At 39.0% G+C, this 27,267-nt stretch overlaps 1 protein-coding gene across 7 annotated transcripts in view; it reads right to left on the bottom strand.

The window, feature by feature from the left end:
* Nucleotides 1–1,696: 1,696 nt before the first annotated feature.
* USP45 (ubiquitin specific peptidase 45) overlaps nucleotides 1,697–27,267 on the bottom strand; it is a 56,678-nt gene continuing 31,107 nt past the window's right edge. For 3 of the 7 annotated variants that reach the window (XM_074581049.1, XM_074581050.1, XM_074581051.1), the window contains exons 9-18: nucleotides 19,516–19,603; nucleotides 15,363–15,444; nucleotides 14,286–14,377; nucleotides 12,191–12,247; nucleotides 10,705–10,848; nucleotides 6,903–7,572; nucleotides 5,143–5,240; nucleotides 4,667–4,753; nucleotides 4,047–4,200; nucleotides 1,697–2,846 (exon numbers count right to left, since the gene is read on the bottom strand). In XM_074581049.1, the coding sequence (XP_074437150.1) occupies nucleotides 2,713–2,846; nucleotides 4,047–4,200; nucleotides 4,667–4,753; nucleotides 5,143–5,240; nucleotides 6,903–7,572; nucleotides 10,705–10,848; nucleotides 12,191–12,247; nucleotides 14,286–14,377; nucleotides 15,363–15,444; nucleotides 19,516–19,603 (1,606 nt within the window). In that variant the 3' untranslated portion in view covers nucleotides 1,697–2,712. Of the gene's footprint in view, nucleotides 2,847–4,046; nucleotides 4,201–4,666; nucleotides 4,754–5,142; nucleotides 5,241–6,902; nucleotides 7,573–10,704; nucleotides 10,849–12,190; nucleotides 12,248–13,211; nucleotides 13,323–14,285; nucleotides 14,378–15,362; nucleotides 15,445–19,515; nucleotides 19,604–27,267 lie in introns of those variants that run through there. The other 4 variants (XM_074581052.1, XM_074581053.1, XM_074581054.1 and 1 more) reach the window with 3 other exon arrangements.

The raw sequence follows: 27,267 nt of genomic DNA, 5'->3' as shown, positions 1-27,267 counted from the left end.
CACCGAGTGTGACTTGCATCTAAAATTGTGTATGACATCGCGTGTTAGTCATCAATTCTTCATTCTAAAGCCATAACTTCACCTGTTGCCCTCACTTTTAAAGCGTGTTTCCTTCTCTATTATTTTCATACCTGTTCCTGGCTCTGAACTTACTGGAGTTGCTGCTAACACTGCTTTTATTTCAACTCAGGAAGCCATCACTATTGGTCACGAGCGAGGCTATCTTGGATAAAGGCGTTAGCTTTTTTTCATGCCATTTTCTCTACGTGTCCTATAAAATACCTTAAAAGGAAGGAAATGTTCCCTGGCTGTTAATGAGGAAATAATTCTGCCGGCGTCTTTCATGGTATCCTGGTCTGTAAGTTTACTTGGGAAGATTTCAGCAGTCCAAACAGTATGTGAGCTCAGGTTAAAAAGAAGCAAAGACCACCTCAAGAGTTTCCTGGAAATAGCATTAAAATTAAGAAAATACAGGTTAAGAACCTTGTTCTGTTTTTCTCCTAGTTCTGTACTCCAGGGAGGTAGTTCTAGGCTAAAAAGTAGGAGATTAATATAGGTACTTAGGTTCAGTAGTTCTACGTAAGTCAGCAAAAACTAGGAACTTCAGGCCGCGTCTAGTCAGTCCGTCTGCTTTCAGGTGGATCAAACGCACTCCATCTGTGGTCTCCTAGCAAGATTGCATCATAGAAGTGAAACTTGGTTGGTATTTGCTGCGACTCTTGCCCAGAACTAATCCTGAGTTTTAACCATTTATTTACAAACAGGGGGAGGGTGTATGAGGTGGATGAAGGGCATGGGAAGATAAGGAGGTAAAAGAGAATTAACATATTTTAACCAACTCTAGTCTAAACATGATTTTTTTTTTCTTTCTTTCTTAGTGTAGACTCAGGTTAAGATGTGCTTAGTTGGAATACATATGGCTAAAGCTGACTGCTTGGTTTTACTACTTTTGGGTAGACTGAGACAATTTTAATCTGTGGAGGGCAACAAATTATTGCATTGGCCAGAAGGCACAGCCTAATTTTGACCTAAACAGAGGAGTTTTCCTTTGGAAGATAAAATCCTGTGGGAGCAGGGTCTCACTCTGTTATGACAACCAGTTGTCTGGCCTAACAATCCTTAGTGCCTGTACGAGTATGCATAAGTAACGTGGCTAAAAAATATACCTCAGCAGTTTGAGCAAATATAATTATGGCAGGTTTTGCTATTTTCTTACGCAAAAGAGCGAGTGCAGGTGGGAGGAAGGTCTGAAATAGAATAGGAGAATAGGAAAGTCGAGCAAGTAGGAATGACAGCATGTGGTAGAGATAGTGGTCGGGACAGCATGTCTTTTCACCAAAAAAACATTTCCATAAATGAAAAGAGTAAGCAGAAATAAACGTAAGTCTTTTCTCTACCAAAGAGCAAGTTGGACAGGATGGAACTGTTACGGAAGTAATTTGTATTTAAGCAACTGCTTATTAAATAAATGAAATACCGCATAGCTTCAAAGCAGACATCAGATTTTGACCTTAAAATGTATCTATTACTCTCCGGGTTGGAAATAAGAAATTACCAGAAGTAACTCAAAACTCTGCAAACTGGATACAGAAACAAGTTCTGCCACTGGGACAGGTGGTATCCTCTACGTATGACACAGGGAAGTCCAGACACGTGTGACAGGGCAAAAGTCATCATTTACTGTCCAACTCACACACACAGTGCAAAAATAATTTATAGTTTATTACTCCTGTGAGAAAAGTATTCAGGAACAGATAAACAAATTCATGTTTAGAACCAAAAGTAACAGAATTACCCAATTACACTTAAACCCCACACATACTCATACACAAGCTTATATACTGTACATTGTCATAATTATGAAGTCGAAAATTTACTAAATACAGAAGTATTTGCAATTCTCTTTCCTAGTAGGTAAAATGACAATATATATTGATAGATTTACGGTGTGCATATATATATACACACGCGCACACACGTGTGTGTGTGTGCGCGTATGTATCTCAGAGGATATACATATGCACACCAATATATATTTATATGAAAACAGGAGTACATTGCTATACCGGTGCCAGTTGGAGACAGCCAACAGGGTACTGGGTATCCGAGGATTCACTGTCACTTTGTGGAAGCCACGTTCTCCCCAATCTATTCCCCGGGTGCAGCATCACCCAGAGCCAGCTGCTGTTACTCCATCCTGGAAGCACTGTGCTTTCCCATTACTACACGGAAGTGACACGATTAGACAGGTTCTTGTCTGCAGAAGTCTTAACAGCTGACATCCAACCCAGTGACGGGAAGGATCTGGACTAGATCACAAAAAGTTGAAATATTTTATATTCTTACCGTACACCAGCAAATCCAGGCACTTAACGCTATCAGTATTTTTATTCTCAACTGTTTTAGAACTACGGGTGAAAGTTTATTAAAATAAAGAACAAACTTTCCATAGACCTCAAGAGGATAGGACATCATTTTACATTCTAACGGTACTGTATTTTAATGTATCCAGGAATTTTAAATGTTTGGCAAAGTGCATACTTTAAGAGAACCATCCAGATATTTATAATAGCGTGACTGAACTTCAGAGTCAACATATGATAAATTCTCTACAAGATAAAGGCACAATATTTACAGGTACTCTTACCACTGCAGCTTTAAATAAGATAAACTAAATAACCACGACCATCTTTTAAATTAAACTGTTGTGAATTATAGTAATAGTCTTTCATAAAAAAGTAGATATGCTTGTGCATTTAGTACTCTTGACTCTGGAACCATCTGAACGTGAGCATCACTAACATACACCCACTGTCCTCCTGATGCGCCCATGGCTTCTTTTAAACCTGAAATGAAAAGCAAAAGAAGTTGTTTTTTGTCTTCCACGTCATCATCAAACAAATACAGTGGATATTTCAAAAAGCAAGAGAAGCTTCTAACCCACAAGAATAACTCATGACTTAGATGCAGTCCCGTATTTGTAGTTTGAAATTTACACGTTAAAGAGAACTGTAAGAGAAGCTGGTGGAAGACAATGCTTACAAGTGTACACTGCCAGTGCTTTTTTCATATTTTTTTCAAAAAGCCTAAGACATTTCAAGTACAGCTTACTGATTTCTAACAGAAAGTTATACTAGCACACAACCAGTTCTGACATAGAAAAACCCCCATATTTCCAAAGCTGATCAGCATGAAATGAAGAACACAATAAGATCTCATCTGTTCTAACAATCACTGCAAGGGAAGCGTAAGAGTAAGGAAGACTTCCATTTCAGAAATAATACAAAAAATAGACCTTTCTGGGAAACGCGCTTCAAATGCAAAGGGATACTACACAGCATAGACTGGATAGTGCTTGGTTCTCACTCCTCCCGTGAAGGGAAACGGTAAATATATTTATCTTACTCTGACAGCTCAACATTCTTGCTTCCACAAATCATTCACTAACAGATTCTATCCTAGAATCTTATTTCATTCTGCATATCCAAAACATATTAATAAGAACTAGTGTGCTGTTCTTAAAATACCAACAGAAACCCTACAGCAAACTTCGCATCCTCCATGAAAAAGTTTCTTGCTGTTCACATTAAACCAGAGTTTTCCAGATTTTTTAAAAATTTGTAATCCTAAAATAGGTAAAATGCTCAAATATATGGAAAATTTAGTTTAAATTGTCATGGATTTGTCTCTTGTACTAGAACTGCAAATACCAAATATGCCAAGGAATTACATTTTACCAGGCACAACTATTCATCTGGACATATTATTTTGACTAGGAATGAGAGAAGAGTTTTACATCAATTCTGTTTAATAACTGAACCAAAATTCCATTATCCACTGAGCTCTACGTGGGGTTAATACAGAAGCAGGTCACGTACTGGGTGTAACTGAGGAAAAAAAAGAATTGATTTATGCAGCCCTAAAAATAACAGAATATTCTGAGCTAAAACAGTTATTTGCTATAAATCCCCTTAAGGATAAGGAGCTGTACCCCGTGGTTGCTTTTGGTTTTACTCACAGAGAAAGGAGGCTCTGTTTGTACATACCCAGAACACTTTTAGTGGTAGAAATATGCTCCAGTAATTTCTTGGAGGGTGTCCTGACTTTCACATACGCCGCATAATGACCACCTCTCATGGACCCACTGTGCTCCACTATTCCGTAAAGGCTGTACAGCACTCTTGAACCATCCATAACGTTCTGCATTCCCAGATACACAGAAAACAAAGAGAAATTATTTCACAATGAATTTTACGGATATCTTAACTAGCTTTCAACAGTATTAATTTAAAAGAAGCAAACAGACATCTACAGCATTTCCAGTGGTGAAATAAATCTATTCAAAATACTCGAGAGGCTATTAATTAAATTAGTTACCATGGAAGCACCAATACTTGTCCTTAATGCTGTTAGATACACTAACACCATCAGGGCAGCATAGCTTAACTAGTACTAGTTAACATCTGTGGTATTCTTGATATGAATGGAACTTCAATTAGTTACAGTTCCAATCTCGGGATACTATTTGAAAACATTCACTCTAATTTCTCTAGGAAAGGAAGAAATAGTAATCCTCATCACCTTCATCATCATCAGTCCAGTTTAACGTGTGCTCAGGACAACAACCCGTTGAAGTACAATAAAAATAAAGATTTGAAAGGGGTACCTTACAAGATGCGGAACAAAATGGTGCCAAGTCTAAAATCAGGGGGAAATCCACATGCCTATTTACTTTCCGTAGACTCAAACCAGCCTTCAAAAGAAAAGAAGAAAAAAAAACAGACTGTCAAATAATTATTTTTAGTAGGAAGATTTTTAAAGCTAAGGTGCGTTGCTATACCATTAAAAGAAACCAAAAGCAAGAATAAGATTGTAACATTTAAACATTCTTTGTTATGTTTTCAATACAGCGCCTGCTACACATAAGCATGATGGACACGTAAGAGGTTTCCCTGGATACTGCCTAAATGCGCTCTTGAAGGTAACAGGCAGTCAAAAAAAAACCCACAAGCATGTTTCAAATAGTGGTTCTACCAGTTCTCCATGTAAATAGCAAATATCGGTACGCACAATGACACTTAAAAAGAACTGCTCGTCCACCGGTGAGGCAGAGGAATAGACAAGAGGGTTTTGGCCTTTTACCTGGTGGAATCTTTTCAGATGGAGAATAAGAATAGCAGGAACTGAAGAAATCAGCAGCTGTTTCCGGGCATTTGTGTAGACACCGTCCATTTTCTTTTCTGTATTTATGAATACCAAAATAATTTGTAAAGTGGGGCAGTCACACAGAATTTAAGTATTTTTTAAACATCTGCTAGAACAGATCTACGTTGCAATTAATTTGTACATGTTGTATAAAATCCAAGGGAAATTTTGTGTAGCAACAGAAATTTTTTGTTCTCATTTTTCTTGTTTTTAATAAACATCACCTGCCAAATCTGAGCATTATTTTAACCTGTCCTGCGCAAATCAGATCAAAAGTTGGAAGCATGTACGCTATCTAGGTCAGCTTGCACGCTGAGATACCTACATTGCCTGTTACTATAGCACCCAACTTTCCTGTTAAAACCACCTCACCCAAAATAAATGGATGATCACTGGAACAAGAAAGGGAAGGCGCAGGTCTCTTCATCTATGCTAATGTCCTAACGGCTAAGATAGAGATTAATTTTACATTCTTCAGTTCTTTCTGAATGACTAGATGCTTTATGCTTATTTAAGAGAAGGGCCTGAGGGGGGGTGTCTACTTCAGGATGCCTCAATCTGCTGGCTTCAGCACGCAGGACTGGGGAACGTGGGCTCCGATCCCCCCGTGCTGCAGAGGGAACTGAATCCGGGGCTCCTACCAAAAATAGCTCAGTGGCTAGCTCTACAGTAAAAGCATTTCCTTCCCTGAATAATTAATTAATGTACTGGTTTTACGCATGTCCAAGGGTAAATATTTCATTTCAGGTAGAATGGAGCGTTTCAAGTAGGTGACTTCTTAAATCTTTTGTTTTAGAAGGCAAAAATTAATTATTAATTATGAACTGATTTTCCATTTTTCACTGTGCCCATGGAACCAAAATATGACTTATATAGCACTTACTCGCAGACCAATAATGATGAATGAATGATTATAAAATAGGTTTTTTAGATTAATTTTTCTGAATTTACCCATGCTTAACCTGTATCTCTCCAGATATCTATAAACGCACAGCAAAGAGGCAATTTTTTGTTACTGTAAGACTTCCCTTTGTATTCTATTTATAAATAATCAGGAGAGCTTAATTTTTTTTTAATCTTTCTGAATTACTACACATTAAAAAAAAAATCCTCCAGTCCTTTTTAAAAGTTTATTTTTCGTTATATTTAAATTGTTTTTCTTACTCAGTGAACCCTAATGGTCTGCTTGGGCTATACAAACATTGAGGAAAACGTCATCACAAGAAGGTAGTTCTCCCTCATCTCCATTTTTACAAATATTTGTAAGTTTTTCTTTCCTCTTCATTACAAGTGTCATTTTTTGCCCCTCTTACTTAATTACATGACTTCCCCAATTATGTAAGTTGCTAGAGCTGAAAAATACAGCATTTATTTCAAAGGTTCTAGGATTGCAAAGAACAGAAACAGCAGCAAAGATTAGTAACGATGAGCCTATTCAGTTTGTGGTCGTCATTAAATTACTTATCTTGGATAAAATAAAGATGCAAAATAAATTCTAAGTTGCATCTATGCTTACGTTCTAATATAAGATTTAGTCTTGTTGCCTTCGCAGGATGAACTTTAAAGTTGTTACGAGCAAGTTCTACCTGGGGAGACATTTTCTCTTTATCCACAAGGGGGAGGCCCGTGCTGGAGCAATGAAACAGCAGGTTTTGAGAGGCAATTTTGTAGTGTCCAGACAGATACAAGCACTTTACCTGTGGAGTTTGTTTTCTTCTGATACTTCTGTTTCCTTTCCGTGCAGCTCTCACATAAAAGCTTGTTGTTCCCCATTAGGAGCTCTACAGAGGTGAACTGGTAAAGGCAGGACTGAACAGAACATTCCTTTGAGCTAGTTATGTAGCTTTGGGAAAGCGTCTGAAAAGCGTTTTGAGGGTTTTGGGACGGCGGGGATTTGTCTACTGAGAACACGGAATTATTCGATAAACCTAATGCTGAATCCCCGCGGCTCATTTTTTTATCTTCATTTATAGTATCGCAGAAACTGAGTTTGGATATGGCGCTGGAAATCATCTCATCGTTACCGTCACTTGGTTTGTTGGGCGGCATTTTAGCATTTCCATGGTTGACGTGCAAACCAGACACGTTGCTGGACAGGCTGAACGCTGTTTGCTTGGAAGCACTTTCGCTTTCCGAGGCTTCACTGTCTGCATCGAAGCTGCTTTCCGAGCGGCTGGCTTCCTTCTCACTGCCTTCCGTCTGACTTCCATTTACGGCAGAGTCAGCGGTCGCGTCTTTGGAGTACAGGACGCCAGAGCTACCTTCCAGCTCAAGCTGTTTGGTTTTTTCCTGCATGATAATGGGACTTCTTTCCTCTTCATTAGAGGAGGCTTTTCTGGCAAGCCGTCTCTCCTGGTTCAACTGATTCTGTAAATTATGGCATTATTATTTCAGTAATATAGGGGAGAAACAAAAAACAGAACTGTGGTCTAACATAGGTTTTGAAACATAACAAATTCAAAGCAAATTAAACCTATTGTTTTTATATTCTTCATCTCTCACGTTTAAGCTAGTTGATCTCTCCTTAAGATCTTTTTAAACCAATTTAGGATCAGAAACCTACACCCTAGCCAGCTAAGAGCATTATACTTACTGTGAGATCAATACTTCCCACAACTAATTACATTCACTTCGTGGCAGCTGGGGATGGCACATTTGAAGTGGTATTCTCTTAATCTAACTTAAGCTTCTAAAAGGTTCTCAAGTTTAAGCTTGTCCCTCAGCCTCCCGTCGAAGGCCTTAGCTCCTCCAGGAGAACATTCAACTCACCTTGTAGGCACTTGTCTTAGAATTAAATAAAACATCCTTAGTGGTATGTTTGCTAATTTGTATGTTATCTGAAGTTGATTTTTTTGTATTTTATCAAGATTGTAAGAAGAAAAAAAAACCTTGCTGCCACAGAAAACTACTACTATAGACTAAAAAAAACCAAAGCTGCCGTAATTTTAGGTGATTTGTAAGTGTTCATGATTCTTTTACTTCTTTCTTTTGTTTGCCTTTTTCCCAGAAGAAATGAGCAACTTTCCTTCCCCTTTTGCTTTTTCCTTTATCTGAGTTGGATCAAAATTCCAGTGGTGCCAGCGGGAATCCTCTCATTCACCTCAACAGTTCGAGTTTTGGTCCTTATCTCCTACAACAATCAGTGTCTGCACCTTCTTCTTTCCATCCTTTCCTTTGTTTCTATCACGTCCTGTTTCTACCTCTGTCTCATTCTCTGCTCCTATCAGTATTTTATATGGTTATTCTGTTTTATTTTTTCTTCGGGTGCATTTAGTGTGTTTGGACCTGATTCAGGAGAGGTTTTATGGTCCCCAACAGGGCACAGACCCCTTCAGTAGGGCTCACTCAGATACCAGGTACAAAAATCTAAAATTGCCACGATCTCATAACCTATAGTCTAGGCACGTTCCTAAAATAAGGCTCATAATGCCCTCTGAGCACCAGGAGCTCTGCGCACTCACATCTTCCGCTTCTTGGCATTAATGAAGTATGTTTAAACAAACAAAGTGACATACAGGAGGAGTTAAGCTCACATCAGTGCTCTCACGGAGCTAGCTACAGAAACTAACTTTCACGGGCTGCTTCCGTAACAGGGAACCTACGTGGAGGGAAATAGCCATCTGCACACCTGATCCTGTGCCTACACTGCAGCGAGCGCGTAACTTTAGACATGGCTTTGTGTTTAGCAGTTCCTCCTGACTCTCTTTAGGTAGCTTCTTATTTGGTAGAGGGGGTTTCTGGACTGGTTTTGATTTGGATCCCACTCCAGGTCACGGGTACCAAAATGCTAGGCACTACAGGGAACTGCCTGACTTGCAGGCACTGAACTTTTTTCAGTCTATCCCTTAAATATATACCATAGACTCAATTCATGAAGACTCCTCAAGCACATACTCAGTTTTAAACTTTAAGCAAGAACTTAAGTCCAAATGAAGTCTACGTGAAAGACAAAAAATATTCCTGAATATTTTCTTAAGCAGGGTTTAAACCTACACTAAATGCGTGACTTTGTAATTCAAGTCCTTAAACTTGTAAGCAAGTGAACAGTTTATCAAAAAAGGAAAAAAAAAAACCCAATAAAAATAATTAGAACCCCCCAAAACTATTCTCCATTAGGACAATTTCTTGTCTCAGTTAAGCTTGCTTTATACGTAGAGGAGAGGGAGAGGAGCTTGTCTGAAATTACTGCTGGTGTTGACAGGTACTATGTAAACAGCAGTCAAAAAATTATTAAAATTGTGAAGCTCCCCATTTCAGGAGAAAAGCCAAACAAGGAGCGTTCAGGTACTCTGTTGCCTACAAAACCACCCACGGGACAGCCCCCATTTTCACAAGCAAGCTTAGAAAATGAACTGAAGTCACAGAACATCAACAAACGCTGACTGAATTCAACAATTGCTTGTTTTGGATTAGAAGTTTTACTGCAGAACAGTTGTATTACACTGAAATAATTAAAAAAAAAAAGAGACTAAAATAATGATAAATACGTGTCTGAAAAGATGGAGGGGGCGAAGAGGATCACAAAACCTCACCAATTAGACAGACATACTTCATAGGTCACTCTATCCATTTTTATTGAAGGCAGAGCTGTTGCTTCCTTTAGTCTGTATAATCTAGTTTATTGAATCCATACTATATTTTATTTTCTTAATTTTGAAAACGTTTTAGTAATTGTGTTTTATGTATCAGTATTAACTCTATTATTAAGATTGTAATTGGCCACATAACCCTATATCGATGATAAGGCTTATTAAAAAAAAGAATTATGACCGTATATGACATATAATGACATTATATGACAATAATGACAATGAGAGCCTTTCTCACATTTCATTAACAGTAATATATGTGCACAGTTATTACTACATACTTCGTTTAATCTCTAAGCACTAATACGTACCAATAATCCCTTTTGTTAGGCTGGCGTGTTTGCAGAACCCTTTTACTACCATCAGGAAGAACCATGCAGCCGAGGAGGCTGCACTGGAGAGGGGCTGAACCCAGCTCCCCAGCCCTCGGGCTGCTGAAGGCCAAGCGGATCACGGAAACCATCATCTCGGTCCCCCAGAGTCTCTGCTGGCTGTACTATTTTTGTTGCACCCGCTACCAGCTAATCCCTGGGACAGCACTAACGCAGACCTGCCTGCTCTCTGAGCCAGCATTACTTAACAGTTCTTGTGATTGCAACCAGGAACAAACTATGAGGGCACCAGAAGAAAAGCAGTCAACAAAACCAAAAGCAACGTGAATCAAAATTAACTTGCAGATTTTTTTTTTTCCTTTAAAAAAAACCCCCGTAACTGAAAACTAAGTGGTTCCCAATGACTGTCCTTTCTCACACTTCTAATAATGACCTAAATATTTTAAAACAAGTCTATGTCAGCTTTATGTATACCAAAATACCTTCATTGATAGATGTCAAAATTCCTACCCCTGTAACCCTAGAAATTTCAGAATAAACTCAAGATGACTGGTTAGTGCGAGTATTTGAGTTCTTACCTTATCTTTTGTTAAAGTGTGTTTCTTGACAATTTTGGGTTGATTATTCAGTGCAGTGATAGAAGAACAGTTATACTGACCAAGATCTGCCTCTTGTACGCTTTTACCTTTACCTGTTCTTCCCAAAGGCACAGGTTTTGCGACCTAGGAAATTAGGAAAGGAAATACGCCAATTTTGTATTCCTTTGCAACCTACATAAAAGATGAAAGTATGTGGGGGTTTTCCTTCGCTTTAGAAAATAGTAACCTACCTATATCCAATTAACTGGCCCCTGAATTACAAGATAGGACTACTTTCTAATTTTATTTATCATAAACACACTGTCAACATCGTTGAAGGATCAACTGAGAGCCACAAGAAACAGGAATGATACAGAGTTCCTGTAGAGAATACATACCAAATAATCTATTCTAGTATTGTATAAACACATGCGGAGCTGTACGAGATGTGAATTTATCAAAGGGGACATCGCTCCCCATATGTCAGACCCTCGTGCAGCCTACCACCTTGAGAGGTGATGAAGGAGCTGCTGCACAGCCCCCATCACATTAATGGCAGTGGTGTATCTAGACTGTAAAGGAAAGAGACAACCATAAAATAATGCATGTCCTCAAGTAAGTGCTGCGATTGCTGAAAGCCAGCAGATCTCTTGCTCTCAAAAAGAGCCCGTGAAGTTCCCGTGTTACACGTGTGAGCCGGGAAGCACAGGGGCCCAAATACTCAAAATGTTCCTAAAGCTTTAGCTCCCACAGACATCAGCACTCAATGCAGCAATGGAGAAGAAGAATTTATGATGAGCAAAACTGGTGTTGGGAGACAAGTACATTTTATATGGGGTTAAATATTACGTTAAATACTCTCCCTTAAATAGACATGAATATATGCAGGATGGGGGAAGAACCACCCCCAACTCACCCCCCCTACTCTCCAATGAAAACCCCAAGTCCTGCAAAAGCAGAGTATATGTCTCCAAAGCAACACAGTTCCTCCACAGCTATTGGAGGCATTCTGTGAAATGCCAAAAACACCAGAATAAAGATATTCGAAGTCTAGCCATTTTTACACTGTCTCATCCCATAGGTACGCTTCAGCCCAATGATTCAGGTTCTCTAGATGCAAACCAATATGCTAGAATCTAACTTTCTGGACCTTAAAAAAAAAAATATAATCATTCTATTCATATAAGTATATACTAAAAATACTACTAAATTAAGGTAATCTCAGACCTACATATACAGTAAATTACAATGGTCCTTTGTTCCAAGTTTGGACTAATTTAAAAATGACTTAATGACATTGTGTGTCTATATATATAAATAAAATTATATAATGAACAGATGTATGACAGTACACGTATTTATGGACAAGCATCCATTTTTAGGCTTGAAATCAAAACTGTGTGTATATCCATAAACATTTTCATAAAGGTATGTAAAAATAATCCACTGGAAGCAATAGTTATTTAGTACATATTCCGTTTCTTACCCTCTCCTCTATTATAGGAAGTGAAAGATCAATGAAAGGTTCTTTTACTGTTGAAATCTTGAAGAAAAAGAGAAAATGCATATTAAATGCAAAGAGGAATATATGAGTTTAGCACATAGCTCCCTTTTTTAAATAGTTATCAGAAACTATATAAAAAGCTTATTAGTTACAAGATGTATCAAACTACAATGAAGAACTTCCAGAAACTTCTTTTTTTTTTTATGTTAGCGCTGATTTTCTTTCTAACACTGCAGAAAATTTCGGCACACAGACACAAAGGGCAAAGCCATTCATCTGGGCATGAACTGGACCTAGAAGCAAGTACGGTGCTGTTTCTCTGAGCTTTTCAAGTATGTGGGCCTTCTAGATGGCACGGTTCTGCAGAAAGCTAATTTGTAGAGTTTCCTGACCCTGGATGCTTCTGTGCAAGCGTTGGACCTCGTACACTGTTAAGCAGCAAGGACTGGTTAATGACAGTTAGATGACAGGTTCTAACCTGACACTCTCCGAAAAGATTAAGTCAGGCTTCCCGGTTACAGCCAAAAGCTTTATTAGAAATTTTCACGCCATAACATACGCTAGTAATTGTTAAAATAAATCCAATTACTGGGGAAAAGGGGACTGAAAAAAAAACAGCCTTCTTTTCTGTGCTGAAGTTTTATTTTGCCATCTATAAGCCATATAAAAATCTAAGTTGAGACTAGAAATATCTGGCAAATCGTACCTAAAGACTTTTGCTCTCAGCACTTCCCATGTGCCTTTATGACTAGAGCATCTCATCCAAGCCTGTTCCTTAAGCTCTCTCCCTTGCCGTTATCAAATTCCTTCCAAAACTGACTTATCTTGCCTCTGGAAAGACTGAAAAACAAGGCCTTAAAAAAAAATTTAAAAATCATGTTGTACATGTAAGTTACTGAACACAGTCATGCCCTCAATTACTGTCATCATTGCCCTTCTCTTGCATCCGTGACCCTGTCTTACACCTGCGATATTTGATATGGACTGTAGGCCTTATTTTTACCTGTTGTGCAGGGACTCGGCATGATTTGGGTTCCAGTAAAGCAATAAATGACATCAAAACTACTGTAACAAGAATGACTGCCTGATGAGCGGTGTTCCAAGAGGGGTTCCCCTAAAGAGTGAGTTTGCATGAACAAACATTAGTCAAAAACATCTTTGCCAACGCAGGCAAAGGAAAGCGAATGCTTAACTCTTCCTCAAAGGGCTACAGCGAGCAAATTCCTGAGTCCTCTGCAGGCGGAATATAAGAATCCAGCAAAAATGAATGAGACATGCCAAATACATACAAACTCTATTTTGTATATTGTAAAAGTTCTTCATTGATACTAGTAGCACATTGAAGTGTAACCTGCACATCACACAGAGGGAAGTTTACCTGGCACTGCGGGACTGTGCTTAATTATTCAGGCTGATTGATTAACTTAATCTCTATAATATGAAATATAATGTTGTAAACCAAACACAAATGTAACATTCAATTAGAAAAGTCATGCAAATAAGATTTTTCTCTTCCAAAGTTAAAGAAAATTATAAGGATCATGGAAAGCATTTATGATGAAATGTCAGTAATATTAATTATGAAAGGAATATGCTGTTCATTAGAGTTATTACGTTAATTATCAAAAACACTTCAAGTAAAAAAAAGTAATTTTAGCATTTCCCCACTCATGCTAATTCAAAGTAAGCAATTCCCAATTTTCAGGTATATCCCAGAAGAGTAGGCAGGAGGATTTGCATCTTAAGATAGGCAGGTGTTTTAAAAATATCAAATAAAATCAGGGGGTTAAACGGATGATTATAGAATTTGGAACCTCCAGCCTTAAGTTAGATGTAAAATCAAGCCCAGTACTTGAATCCTTTTTTGAATTTAAAGGATCCCTCTTCTTAGGTTTGCGGAGGATAATGCTTTAAAGAAGGAATAAATCATTTTAAATGAGAAACTTTCAATAAAGTCTTGCTTTTACAAACAAACAAACAAGTATAAAATTGGCAATACAATTTTATACTTTCAAGACAACGTAATCAAACCAGTATGTGATCTATTCCACATCAAACCAAATTCCAGAATACCTACATTTTCACATTCCTCACACATGACAGTGCTAGTCAATTCACCAACAAAGATCCTATCTATGAAGTTCATCTTCACACCCTCTCTTCCATATGCTGAAAAAACATTGCCTTTTTTAAATGTGAAAAATAACAGATCCAATGCCACACTATAAGTACAACAAAATTCTTTCGAGGATTTATTGTGAAAGCACAATTTTAAACATATTCAAAATGTTTTGAACACAATACAATAACTAATATATCGTATACTGTATTATCTCAACATTTCAAAATATTTTAGTGATATGATTCCCTGTTATCCTTCCCTTCCCCACCTACTGTAACAGAATAACAGTACTGTATCTCTCAAGAAGAAGCCTTTTAAATAAAATCACAGTTTTCTTTTGAATACTTAATATTGTATTGTCTTGATATAGACACTAGGGTAGCAGACAGGTTGTCACCCTTTCTAAATGATTTTTGAAACCATAAAACTCTAAAACATGAGACCAAAGCCTGTTCTAATACATCTCTATGCCTTAACTGCTGCAGATTTGGAAAGGGCGACTTTCCAAACAGCTTAATCATTATTAAGACTTTAATTAAAACAAAATCCCCCAAATTAGAACTTTTGCATAAACACACACATACAAATTAATTAAAAAACAGCTGTTTTGGAAACAGCGTCCTATCTTGGCTTTGCAATCAATCATATTTAGAGTGCTCGCAGTATCAGTCAGCTAACAGAAATCAGTTTTATTTATGGAAAGTGGCCTCTCTTGAGTGATACAATGATTGTGGCTATACAACAAACCTGATGATGCAGCAAATATTTTAGAGAACAAAATTAAATTCTACCTATCATTACAAGAGGCATTATTAATACAGGGGAAGACTTCATCCTGGATACAAAGATGCAAGTCAGCACATACTAAACTCTTTATCCTTTAGATATGCACTAGGTGGCACTAGAATAATACATAATAAAAGTCTTGTAACTACAGTACTTTGTTATTGCTGTTTGCAATAACCAGTTTTGAAGAAAATGGTATTTAAAAACTTGTGCATTTTTAAAAGTATTCAATAAAGAGTTGCATACCTTTGACTTTTCTTCTAGTTTCTTCATCTGCCGTCTTAGTAGTTGGATTATTAAATGCTTTTAAGATACCAGTTTGTATACGCTATAGTTAAAAAACAGACAAACAAAATGCTTAGCAAGTATTTTAAATGTAAACATTCTGAAAACTATTAATATATGATTAGATTTTATCTACTCTTACTTCATTAAATTAAGCATCATTTAATATTTTAAAACGACTGTTGTTACTAAGAGTGCCAAAGCTACATGAAGTTAACTTTAGGAGGTGACTACTGAAAAATTTCCTCCCCTCAAAGAGGGAGCCGTTGTAGAGCACTTGAGAGGTTATCAAGAAACTATAAGATTTGCAGTGAACAAATACTTCCCATTTTTTCCACTGTTGGGGAGGGAAGTGCTGAGGAAAAATGGACTATTACTAATTGCTAAGATACAAAATACTTGAAGGGAGCCAAGTATCTTTCAATAGCCAGACTTCAATGCCTGCGTTTGGGCAGTATTTTTATTACTTCTGTTTACTTTCTAACACTGCGCATTTCAAAGTTATGTTAGAAAACCTTAGGAGAGATACAAAACTTTTTATGAATCCACATAAACGTCATCAACACTTGCTTAAAAAAAAAAAATCCTAAAACCCGGCATTTTTGGAAGAAGAAATGTCATACAGGTGAGCTGTAGCTGCACCTCCAAACAGGGGGTGCTCCCCCCGCTATTTCTCAGCTGACCCAGGGGATACGGAGGTGCCGTGTTCCCGAGAGGTGAACTCCGGCAGCAGAACCGCACCGGCTGGCACAAAGGCGGCTCAGCCCAGGCCTCCCCAGGCTGGGAAGCCAGAGGCAGCGTCAGGTCCGCGGCCAAGGAAGGCCACAGCCTGCATGCCCCCTGCTTCCCTTTTTCCTGGAAAACGTACCAGCTTTCTAATCCACAAACTCTAGTAACGTGTACAACTCCCTCACGTCAGTGCGCAAATGACATTTACAGTGACACGTGTCACTGAAGTCACACTTAGAGCGAAGTACCATCCTAGAGACAGACAGAGATATCAAACCTTCTGCGAGTAACTCAAACCCTGTGTCCTAACAGGAAAAGAATCATAAATAACTCTTGTTTGCAGGCAGCAAATAACACTTGCAAGCCATATATTATGCTATGTCGGAGGTTTGGTTTCCAGTTCAGGCACCCATCCGACCAAGTCATACTCCCACCTTATGAGTATGTGACCTGGCTTGTGAATTAACTCCCGCTGCCCCGAGCTCAGCTTTGTTCATCTTAAAGCCCACAATATACTAAAAGGACTAATCAATAGGTAATTCATGAAGTCGAGCACCATAAATGGGTTTAGGGCCATAAGCAACCCTTTTGTTGGGATTAGCGCGTTGAACCATTTATTTAGGTCAAAGAAAGACATAGTCTTTGAATGGGCAGGGCGCTGGGGACAATGGCAGCAGACATTAATCAATTAGCAGCAGGGTTCAGCCACTTCAGGCCCCGGTGTGAAACCATCTCCGGCCCACATTGCTGGAAACAGCAGACGCTATGTCATCTTCATTGTAGTATTGACAAGCTTTTATCTTAAAAAAACCCACTTGTGTACATACACACTTTCTAACTTTTTTTAACAGGGATAGGGAAAAGTTCAACGTTGGTGTTGGAAAGCCCTTGTATGAGATACAAAACCATGGAGAGGAGGCAAAAGTGGAATGTGATTTTTTTGTCAGTTCCTATAACTAGTGCCATATTATGTATCATACGTATTTGTCATCAAAACCCTTAGGGGTTGAAAAAACCTAATCGCGGTAGGGACAGGGAAGCAGGCACAGCCCCACGTTCGGCTCTCTCGCAGGGGGCTGGCAAAGCAGCCGGCTGCCCTTTCAATGGCTGTTCCCTCTTCCGAGAGTAAAGTTTAAAAGCAGCGTGAAAGAGGAAGGTTAGCGGCTGTAACCCCCACCACAGGGCTGCGGTGGCAGGCAGGTTGCTGCAGGCAGGCTGTCCCCAGCAGGAGCCGTTGTGGTGGGGAGGACACCGGGCAGCTGCCAGGCTCCTGCCGGGGTCACCACAGGCCTGACGTTCGCCCTTTGTCACGCCATCTACAGACCTGAAACACGGGATAATCAAATAAAGTTTAAAGAAAAAAAAGACTGAGAGCTTTTACTAGTACTGTCTGTGGTGGAGCAGCCCGAGGTGATAAAGACGTGTTTGCACAGAGCTAGGGTTGTTCAGCCTGGAGAAGAGAAGTCTCCAGGAGAAGACTCCGGGAGGAATCTCTGGACCTTAAAGCAGCCTTCCAGTACCTAAAGGGGGCCTACAGGAGAGATGGGGAGGGACTCTTTATCAGGGAGTGTAGTGATAGGACACGGGGTAATAGTTTTAACTGAAAGAGGGTAGATTTAGATTAGATATTAGGAAGAAATTCTTTACTGTGAGGGTGGTGAGACACTGGCACAGGTTGCCCAGGCAGGTTGTGGATGCCCCATCCCTGGAGGTGTTCAAGGCCAGGCTGGATGGGGCTTTCAGCAGTCTGCTCTGGTGGGAGGTGTCCCTGCCCATGGCAGGGGGTTGGAACCAGATGATCTTTAAGGTCCCTTCCAACTCTAACCATTCTATGATTCTGTGATAATGCACCATTAAGGCAGCAGAGGGGTGTAATTGCAGGGGGGGAGCAACCTCTCCCTGCCCACTGATGGGGGCAGTAGGAATAGTGCCCAAAAGGTCACTTAAAATTCTCACCATCTTCCATTATTCTCTTGTGGTAGCTACTCTAGCTGTCACCACTCTCTAATAATAAACTATTTAAAAGGCAAATACAAACGCAGGCTATCATAGTGATAGCACATTCACTGGTGAAACTGGGGATTGACTTAAGGGCAAAGTGGAATCACCCACTGGAGAAGCTGCTTAGTCGTCGTAATAATCCCGCTTTTGGTGAATCCTCACTTGTGGAGCAAATACAGTTTCCACTTTTTATTACATTAAAATCAATAAACAACAAAATAAAGTTTCCCTCCACTGCAAAAACATGACAGATGTTTTTTAACTAAGGTTGGCTGCTTCTGTTGCGTGCCCTGTTCGACACCTAATTTTGTAAGCATGACAAAGTCAAGGTTTAGCTCTTTCTCCCTGTAGTTCAGTTCTGCTTATGACCAAGTGTACTGCTCCCAAGACCAATATATATTGATATTCTGGTAGGATGGGGATTTGTTCAGCGCTAGTCTAGTGCCAGGAACTGGGCTCAGACACAGCTTTATGTTTCATCTCCAAGATAATTCAGCTCAGGATCATGACATTCGTCCCGTTACTAAGTAAGAGGGAAGAGGAAATATGCTGGTCAGTATGAGATTTAAGGCCCTCCTTTTGATGAGACTTATAAAACACCATTTACCAAAATATTATCTGAAAAGAAGGGTCCAAGATTATTAAATCCAGCAGATGAAATCTGATATGGTCGAAATAGTTTGAGCAAGCAAATGCACACTTCCTTGTATTCAACAATGCAGGAGCCAGAGATAACGAAGCAAAAAAAAAACCATGAGAAAAACCACGAGAAAAACCACACAGGGACATTTTTAATATAACAGTTTATGTACTTGGCATACTTGGATGTAGATTTTAAATAATGAAAAGCAGCACCTTATTTATAAAACAAGTAGTTCTTCACACTTTCAAGAGATATAAGAAACTTTTCAGTATTTTGGTTTTGTCCTAATTTTTTCATTTAAATAGATTTCATACAAAAGTATGGGCAGGCCCACAGCTAGGAGCTGCTAATTTCTGTCCCAAAGCTTTACCCTAAAATGCCCACTGTCAGCTACATTAGAGGTTCTACTTCTACTTTCTTGACGACCCAGAAGTCTGGTTTTTGTCCTTTTGTTTTTTTAATAAAGGCAAACAATTCAGATTCCTAAATTTATCATGATCTACTTACCATGCTCTTTCTGAAACTCAAACTGTTATTCCAATCAGCAGTTTTATTATATAAACATGAACATAATGAAATCCTCTTTCAAAAATGTCATTGTTTTTCCCAAGATAACAAACGAGCCACTGCTACTCCATTAAGTACATCTTTAAAACACAGGGAACATGAAGAACACTGAAGCAAAGACTAGTTTACCATACAGTCAAATAAGTTCTTTAAAAACATACACGAGGACGTTACCTTTGTTTCTTCAATCCTCATTGCATCCAACAGATAGTGCAGAAGCTCCTGGCTGTCTTGCTGCTGGAACCCCTTAAATCGAGGAGCCCTACGAAAGAAGCAGCGAGGAACTTAAATTTACACTGGGAGGTGCTTAATGAGAGAAAGTTTACATCAGACATCTTGTTGGATGCCAAGGGTATAAACAGGTGCAATCCCTGCTGGATCTAATGGGGCTTTAGGAAGCTCCTGGTGTGTTTGCAATTACACCAACAACGCTGCACTTTCATTTGGGTAGCATTTTGACCCTATTAAGGATGGCTTGAGTAAAATACAATTTTGCCAGTAAAGTTTCATCCGTGCTAGCAGCATTTTGGTGACAGACTATACCAGTACTTCTGTATCACCAAACAGTCCCAATGTCATGCAGGAGATTTTCAAAGTGCTGAACCTGCCTTGCTGTCTCACCCTTCTCTCTACCAAGAAGAAATCTCAAATGCATATAAACAGTCCGTAAATAGTAAACCAGAAGCAGCACTGTAGTCTGAATTGGGAAAAGATGATCTTGAAATGGAAGGGAAGTCACAAGGTTGTGCATCAAACAAAGGAAAACTGCAGGTCAGAATCCAAATGAGAATTTCTTAACTTCTTAAACAGAAGTATGTTTTCTTCTTAAACATCTCTTCTGAATGGCTCCACAGTCAATCAGTCCAGTAATCTGCAGCTTACTGAGTGAACAGTCAATAAGTAAGATGGTAAACATGCTAAAAATAAGTAGCATCACATAAGCATATGGATTTCAAATGCTATTAAGAAAACATGAGAGAAAGTTGTAATATGATATTCTGATCTATGTAATTTACATTGTATTCAATTAGCCTTTTATTTATGCTACATTTCTTCAATTAACGTTACAGATATTGGGGATAAATGCGCTAAACACAAGATTTCCATTCTAGAGCACTGCTAATGAGTAAAGACAGGGTTTGGGGGTTTTGGTAGGAAGAGTTAATCACTCTTCTAAGAGTCACTCTGGTAAAGTTTTAGAAGGACCTTTCAGCATCATGAATTATCAACTCATATCACATCCACATCCAAACTCCTGTTCTACAGTCTAACAAACTGCAATACTTCACATCTGAAATTCCTATTAAAACATACGCAAACGAAAGCAAACGAAATGCAGCTTCATACCTAAAATGGAAAGAGCCCAAATTCAATGAGACAATCTCTTCACAGTTGCTTTGATTCAGACAATACATCTGAATCCAGATTCCAAAAGCTACCAGGTCTTCAAAAGCAGGTAATAAATTGAGTACACACTGTCTGATTTTTTCCCCCAAAGCTGCTTATAGGAGCTGTATACCCAGTTGGTTTTGAGAGCAAAGAAACATCTGAGATGACAGAGGCTGGAAATTTCACAAGTCTTCTGCACTAATTCAAAGAAATCTTCCCAATTCACCCATCGTAACAGCCAAGTACAGCCAGTATTTTGCTCCCACTGCATATTGAATACAAAAGCATCACAAATTTTAGCTTTTTTGCAATTTCTGAGTGCACCAGAACAAGTAATCTGGACGACCCATGGAAGATCATAAAGCGTCCACACTGTTACTGTGATTTAATATCACTACATTTCCTATCACCATTAGCTTCCTTTACTAATCTAAATAGCCAGCATTAAAAAGAAAATCACGATACGATGCTCTTTTCTCACAATAATCAGGTTTAGGGGATGGGGTATAGCGTGGTCCATCCCATCCAAATGATTTCTGTGCCACATCCGTAAGCAGCCCCAAGTCCTCCAGAATAGGTTCCTGCACAGCAGCCCACCATGGGGATTTCCCTGGCTGTCCCCAAAATGGCAGCGAGCAGCATCTTGAGCTGAGCATGTGAAATGACCTACAGGAGAAAGCCATGAGGATGCAGCTCTCCAGTCGACCTGTGATTTTGTTCACGAGGTGAGTGATAAGCACTTCTTGTATAACCATGTGCCACAGCCATCCTTTTTAAAATAAAATTGAATGAAGGAGGGGTTTTTGCTTTGGTTTTGAGATCCTTAATGAGCTAAAAAGCATTAAAGCTGCAACCAAAAAAGATACCACCTCTGCATAAATGATAACATCACTACCTTTTGGATGACTATCTGAAATTCCCAGATTACAAGCCCACCTTCTAGAATAATACACACTGGCTACTCAGGTTAAAGATCTAAGTCACCAAAGACTGCAACAGCTTCTTAAAATAATAATAATAATAATCTGCATACTTCCAAACTCTTCATCCCTAGAAACTGAAAGTCTTGAAGGAAAAGGGTCTACATGCCTTGGAAAACACACATCTGGTGTCGCCCTTGTCTTCTCAGACTACACTGCCCTTCGAGCTGTCCTCCTCCGTGGTGTCTGGCCACAGCACCAGCGGAGACGAGCCAGCTTGCGAGTCAGCCCAAGGACGCGGAAGGGACACTGGCACTGGCTGAGTTTGTACTGTTTACACATTACTACACGCAAAGGACACGCAAAAATCAAAGGCTCCACAGGAAAGGCAATTCTTGCAAAAAGGCCATCAGCAGCATCCGCATGAGCCCCATAAAACAGAAGAGGAAAAACCTCTGTTTCAAGCTATGCTGCCATTTGCACCAGTGATGTTATAGCCAACTGCACAGAGCATCTTAAATCACAAGAGGAAAAACCTCTGATTCAGGCTATGCTGCCATTTGCACCAGTGAAATTTTAGCCAACTGCACAGGGGTAACGTTGCATCTGTTCATTCAGCAGTTTCAATCACTGCCATTCAAAAACTGTAAATGTCTTTTTTTCGCTACTCACGGCATCTAAATATACTCTAAATATCCTATTTTGCAGGCATAGGTTACATAGAAATTACTAAATACACTTATGAATACGTGGACAGATCCTTAGGGTGTTATCCTTAATAACCCTAGCTAGAAGGCTTCTTGTGAACAATTTGGACCTCCAGCTTTTCACAACCCCAAATGAGACTGTGTAAATAGTCACTATTATCATATCTCTATTTACATTAACTGTAAATTACTGGCCAAACCATACCTGTCTTTCCAGGCAAGTTACCCTTTAGACCTTTATAGAATCATAGAATTGCCTAGGTTGGAAGGGACCTTTAAGATCACTGAGTGCAACCATCAACCTAACTCTGACAAAACCACCACTAAACCATGTCCCTCAGCACCATATCTATGTGTCTTTTAAATACTTCCAGGTATGGCGATTCCACCACTTCCCTGGGCAGCCTGTTCCAATGTTTGATAACCCTTTCAGTGTAGAAATTTACAGTCTTGGACCAATTAATCTAAAACGGGATTTGAAAGGCTGGGTTGTTGTGTTTGGTTTTTTTTTTTGCATTTCCAGTAACGCTACGAAATGGCAGCTGTGACTCTTGCTGCACACTGGGAAGAGCACGTGCAGGCGTAACCATGTGCACCCCTTCCAAAATCTGGCACAGGAGACAACTGGCTGAGCAGAGCTCAAATAGGAATTTTCTCAAACTGTCAGAGCAGCCAGAAAAACCACCCACTTACTTGGTTACTCAATTTTATTAGCCGCCTGTTGAGCCAGTTTTCATTTTCAGCCTCAGACTGTGTGCTTTGGCTAACAGGTACATCGAGCTGTAAATACGTTATCCATATTTTTTGAAGGCACAATAATCTTACTTGCCCAGCCGCGCTCTTCAGCTCTTCTATAGTGTTGCTGAAGGTGAGGTTTCTTTCCCACTCATGCACTAAAGCTGCTCAGGTTTGCTTCAGAAATTTGTGCCCGAGGACGGGAGAAATTAAAGGCGACCAGAAAATGCATCAGACATGCAACGTGCCTACAAGAGTAAAACTTAAAGCTGGGCAAGATGTCAAGATGCCAAGTTAGGGCATGGCAGCCCTGGGCTACAGGCAGGACCGTGATACACGGGGCTCAGTTTTGAACTGCTCGCTGGAGGCACTTTGGGATGTAACTGGAGAAGGCTCTAAGGTGGCAAGGCATCTAAGGTCAGTGCCTAAAATTAAGTGGAATAAATCTGGACCTGCCTATGCAAAACAACATGTTCACATTTACAAATATGACACTTTCACATTTGTACTTTGTATCTACTTTTTGACACAAAATGGACAATATCCCTAGATAAAAATGATTTAATGATGCTGCTCTACCATGATGCTTACTATAAAATCTGGAATCAGCAGAGTGGGTGATTTTTTTAAGCATTCTTTTTAGAGTTAAATTTTTTTTTGCATGTGCAGGCCAACATAAAATATTATTTTCAAATTTAAAAAAAAAAAAATCAATTAATTCAAACTTGAAATACTCCTCCTAAAAATGAAATATTTTTGGTTTACTATTATTAAGATGCAAGTTTTTGCTGCTATTAAAATCATATGTTTTATTTCCACTTAATTTGATTATAAAACCTAAATAAATCCTGAAAAGCACTAAAGCTTTCTTTTGGATCCAATAAAACACCCAATATACACTAAAAAAAGCCCCAAACATATATACCTGCATGCACATGTTTACATGTATGCACAGTTTCACTTTTCAATTGGCTAAAACAGTTTTCACATTGTTTCTTTCATTGAATGGCCGGGAATCAGAAAGAATCTGGTTTTTATTTTTTTAACCCAGATGCCAAAATCAGTTCCGTTTGAGAAACCTAGTTAGTCAGCCACAGTATTATCATTAGTTTTATTTATGAGAAATTTCTTGTTTTCCCAAGACAGTAGGAATCCATGGTTATATTCAGCCTATCTCCTCCAACATATGCACATCAATAGCTCCAGTGTATAGCGAGAAAACAAAATCTTGCATTTACATAACCTGGATCTTGGTACTAATAGGAATTTTTGTGGGGTTTTTTGGCCACAGAAGCTGTGCCACTGCAAGAGACATTATAGTAAAAAGGAGGAAAAATGAATAATTACTTGACAAAGCAGCAAGCAAAGACTCCATCACTGTTACAGGAGGGTCTCGTCATTGCAGGCACACCTCCCAGAGCTAGATCTTCAATGCCAATCAGAAAAAAGCCCCACACATACCTTTCCAGTGTAACCTCCCACTGATGAACACACAATAATCGTTCCAGATGAAAATTAATTTACTAAATGGTATTTCAAGAGAAAATAGTTTACCCGTATGTTCCACACCAGTTTATTAGCTTAAATGAAAGGGGTTAAAATTAACTGAGCCGTGACAGTTTTTCATTTTTCTTAGTCTTTCATTTTACAAGCACGCATTGCATCTACAAGGACAAGATTATTTAGGCTTCTCTGTGCTTGTAATAAAACCCCTTCCAACCCCACATAAATCTACATGCTTGAATTTTAATGGAAACACGAATGATGGGAATGTAACAGCTACCACTTTGTAAGTAAAGTGGCACAGAAAATGACGTGTAAAGATGCTATGTAAGGTTTGAGTCAATTATTTTGACTGATAAATGATGTCACTGTTAACACTGCTTAACATATAGTTAATCTGTCATTCACGTACATAGCACGTTGTACATAATACTAAATATCTGGTGTTCTGTGGAAAAACGTTACAGATTAGTGCATTTGTTTTTGAGGGGAAGCCACACAAGAAAACCTAAAAACGATAAAAAAAAAGGAGGGAGAAAGGGAGGGAATTTCACACCACACAGTGCATTTACTGGAAACTTCCTACACTTACAAACCAGTATTGGGGCGGGGGGGGGGGGGGGGGGGGGAAGGAATTAGTCCATGCTGATACACAGAAATCTGACAACTAAAAGATGTGCGCTCTTGTCTCCTTGAAAAATATGCTTCAAGCAAGATCCCTGGCAAAAGTGGGGGACTTGAAGATGGTTGGTTGAGTTGACCGCTCACAGATGTGCTGACATATGGAAGCCAGTGCCAATGCGATACAACCTGTTGTACAGTGTCAGCAGGATAATGACAGAACAGGTTGAACTCCTGCTAATGGCTATAAGTGGTGAAGGACAACTGTGACATCTACATGCGTACTGCTTATTTAGCCTCTCGTTACTCATCTGGAGACCAGTTATAACTGTCAGTTAAAGAAATACTTCTCATGATGATCTACTTCCTAGAATGCTTTAGTAACAAAAACTACATAATAACATAATTTTTAAAAGGAAAAAAAAAACCACCAGTCCTCTAAGCATTAATACTTTCAATTCCTATCTTATATTAATTTGAGGCAAATTAAGCTACACTTCAAAAGCAAAACTGGGATACAATTGCAGCCATTCAATCATACTGCACAGAATGGCCATACTTTTGCTGTCTCTAATAAAAATCCTCTCCAAAATAATCCTTCCAATAATTACTATCTTTGAACAGAAGATAGCCTAATACCTTGGAAAACTTTAGAAACAATAATAAGTGTTTGGAAAGAGAAAAAAAAAAAAACATATTATTTGATTTGATTTGATCCAGTAGGAATCCCTTCAACACTGCAGTACCATATAGAGAAGCAAAATAATATGTTTACTTAATGTTAGCCAGAGAGAAAAAAAATTTTCTTATCTGCGTATGAAAATGTTCATCTCTAAAGACTGGTCAGTTATCAATGAAAGTTACAAAAAAACTATGCAAAAGGCCAGTATATAAAAATTACCACAATTCACATGACTTACCTTTCCCAGTGACACTTTCAAATACTTATTCACTGTCATCACACAACAGCTAGAATGAAGTTTTGTTCTTCCTAAAGCAATTATTCTCATTAATGACCCCAAGTTATATGCAGCACTACGGCAGAAAAGAGAGCAAAATCCTACAGCATGATTAATCCCCATGATTAATCTTACCTCAAACCTGTCCCAAAGACATAAGAGTTCTGCTGCCACGGGGTGCTTAGTAGGAAAAAACCCAACCAAACACAGGCTTGCCCCCACATGGAAATAACACCACCAGACATGCCTGTCCTGTCGTGATGGCAGGGACAGACAGCACTTCGCTCTCCTTTGGACGTGCTGGCTGATTTCTTTCATCTTTTTCTGCCTCGCCTTCCCCCAAAAGAGAAAACGAAGCACTATCACTTCCTTGCGGCGCACCAGATCTCTGCTGCCAGCGCAAAAAGCACTTGTTATAGAAGTAGCTCTGAATGAACATAATTGCTGACATCCTGCACCAGAGCCATTTCCCACTTGACCATCAGAGAGAAATGAGGCTCTTTTCACTGAGTAATGGAAATACCTGTCTGGGGAAATTTCTTCCTACCAGCTGGTAGCCAAGTGAAGGCCTTCATGCATGAGGTCTTGTATCCCTATACAAAAAGTTTTCTCTTTTTAGACGTCTAATTTTTCTTTCTTCCTTTAAGTCCTGCTAAGATTTGCAACAGTGCTCTGTGACAGCAAGTTCCACAGGTTAGTTCTACGAAATGTTAAAAAAAACCCTTCTTTTCCCCTGGCTCTAAATCTGTTGCCTTTCAGTTTCACAGACAGCTCCTTGAACTTTTCCAAGGGCAGTTAAATAAGCACAACTGATTTATCTTCTATCATTTCCTGTCTTGTCTTGCTGTCATGCCTCCTTTCCATGTCCTCACCTGCCTAAACTCCCAATATTCAAGTCCCTCTTGACGTGAAGGATTCCTCTTTTTGTTACCTCTCTCTTAAGCTCCAAACTGGCTTTATCTTCTAACGCTCTATTCTGGTTAATGTGAACATTGCTAATGAGGATACACCTCCAATGTACCTAATGAAATTACTGGTTTTCTTCTTCATTGTATCTACAAATATTGCTTACGCAGCTCACCAATACCACAA

Source organism: Larus michahellis, chromosome 3 (genome assembly GCF_964199755.1).
Source record: "Larus michahellis chromosome 3, bLarMic1.1, whole genome shotgun sequence".
In the NCBI taxonomy this organism is placed as follows: Eukaryota; Metazoa; Chordata; class Aves; order Charadriiformes; family Laridae; genus Larus; species Larus michahellis.
The sequence above is the reverse complement of the archived record's forward strand: the minus strand, read 5'-3'. Positions and strand labels throughout refer to the sequence as shown.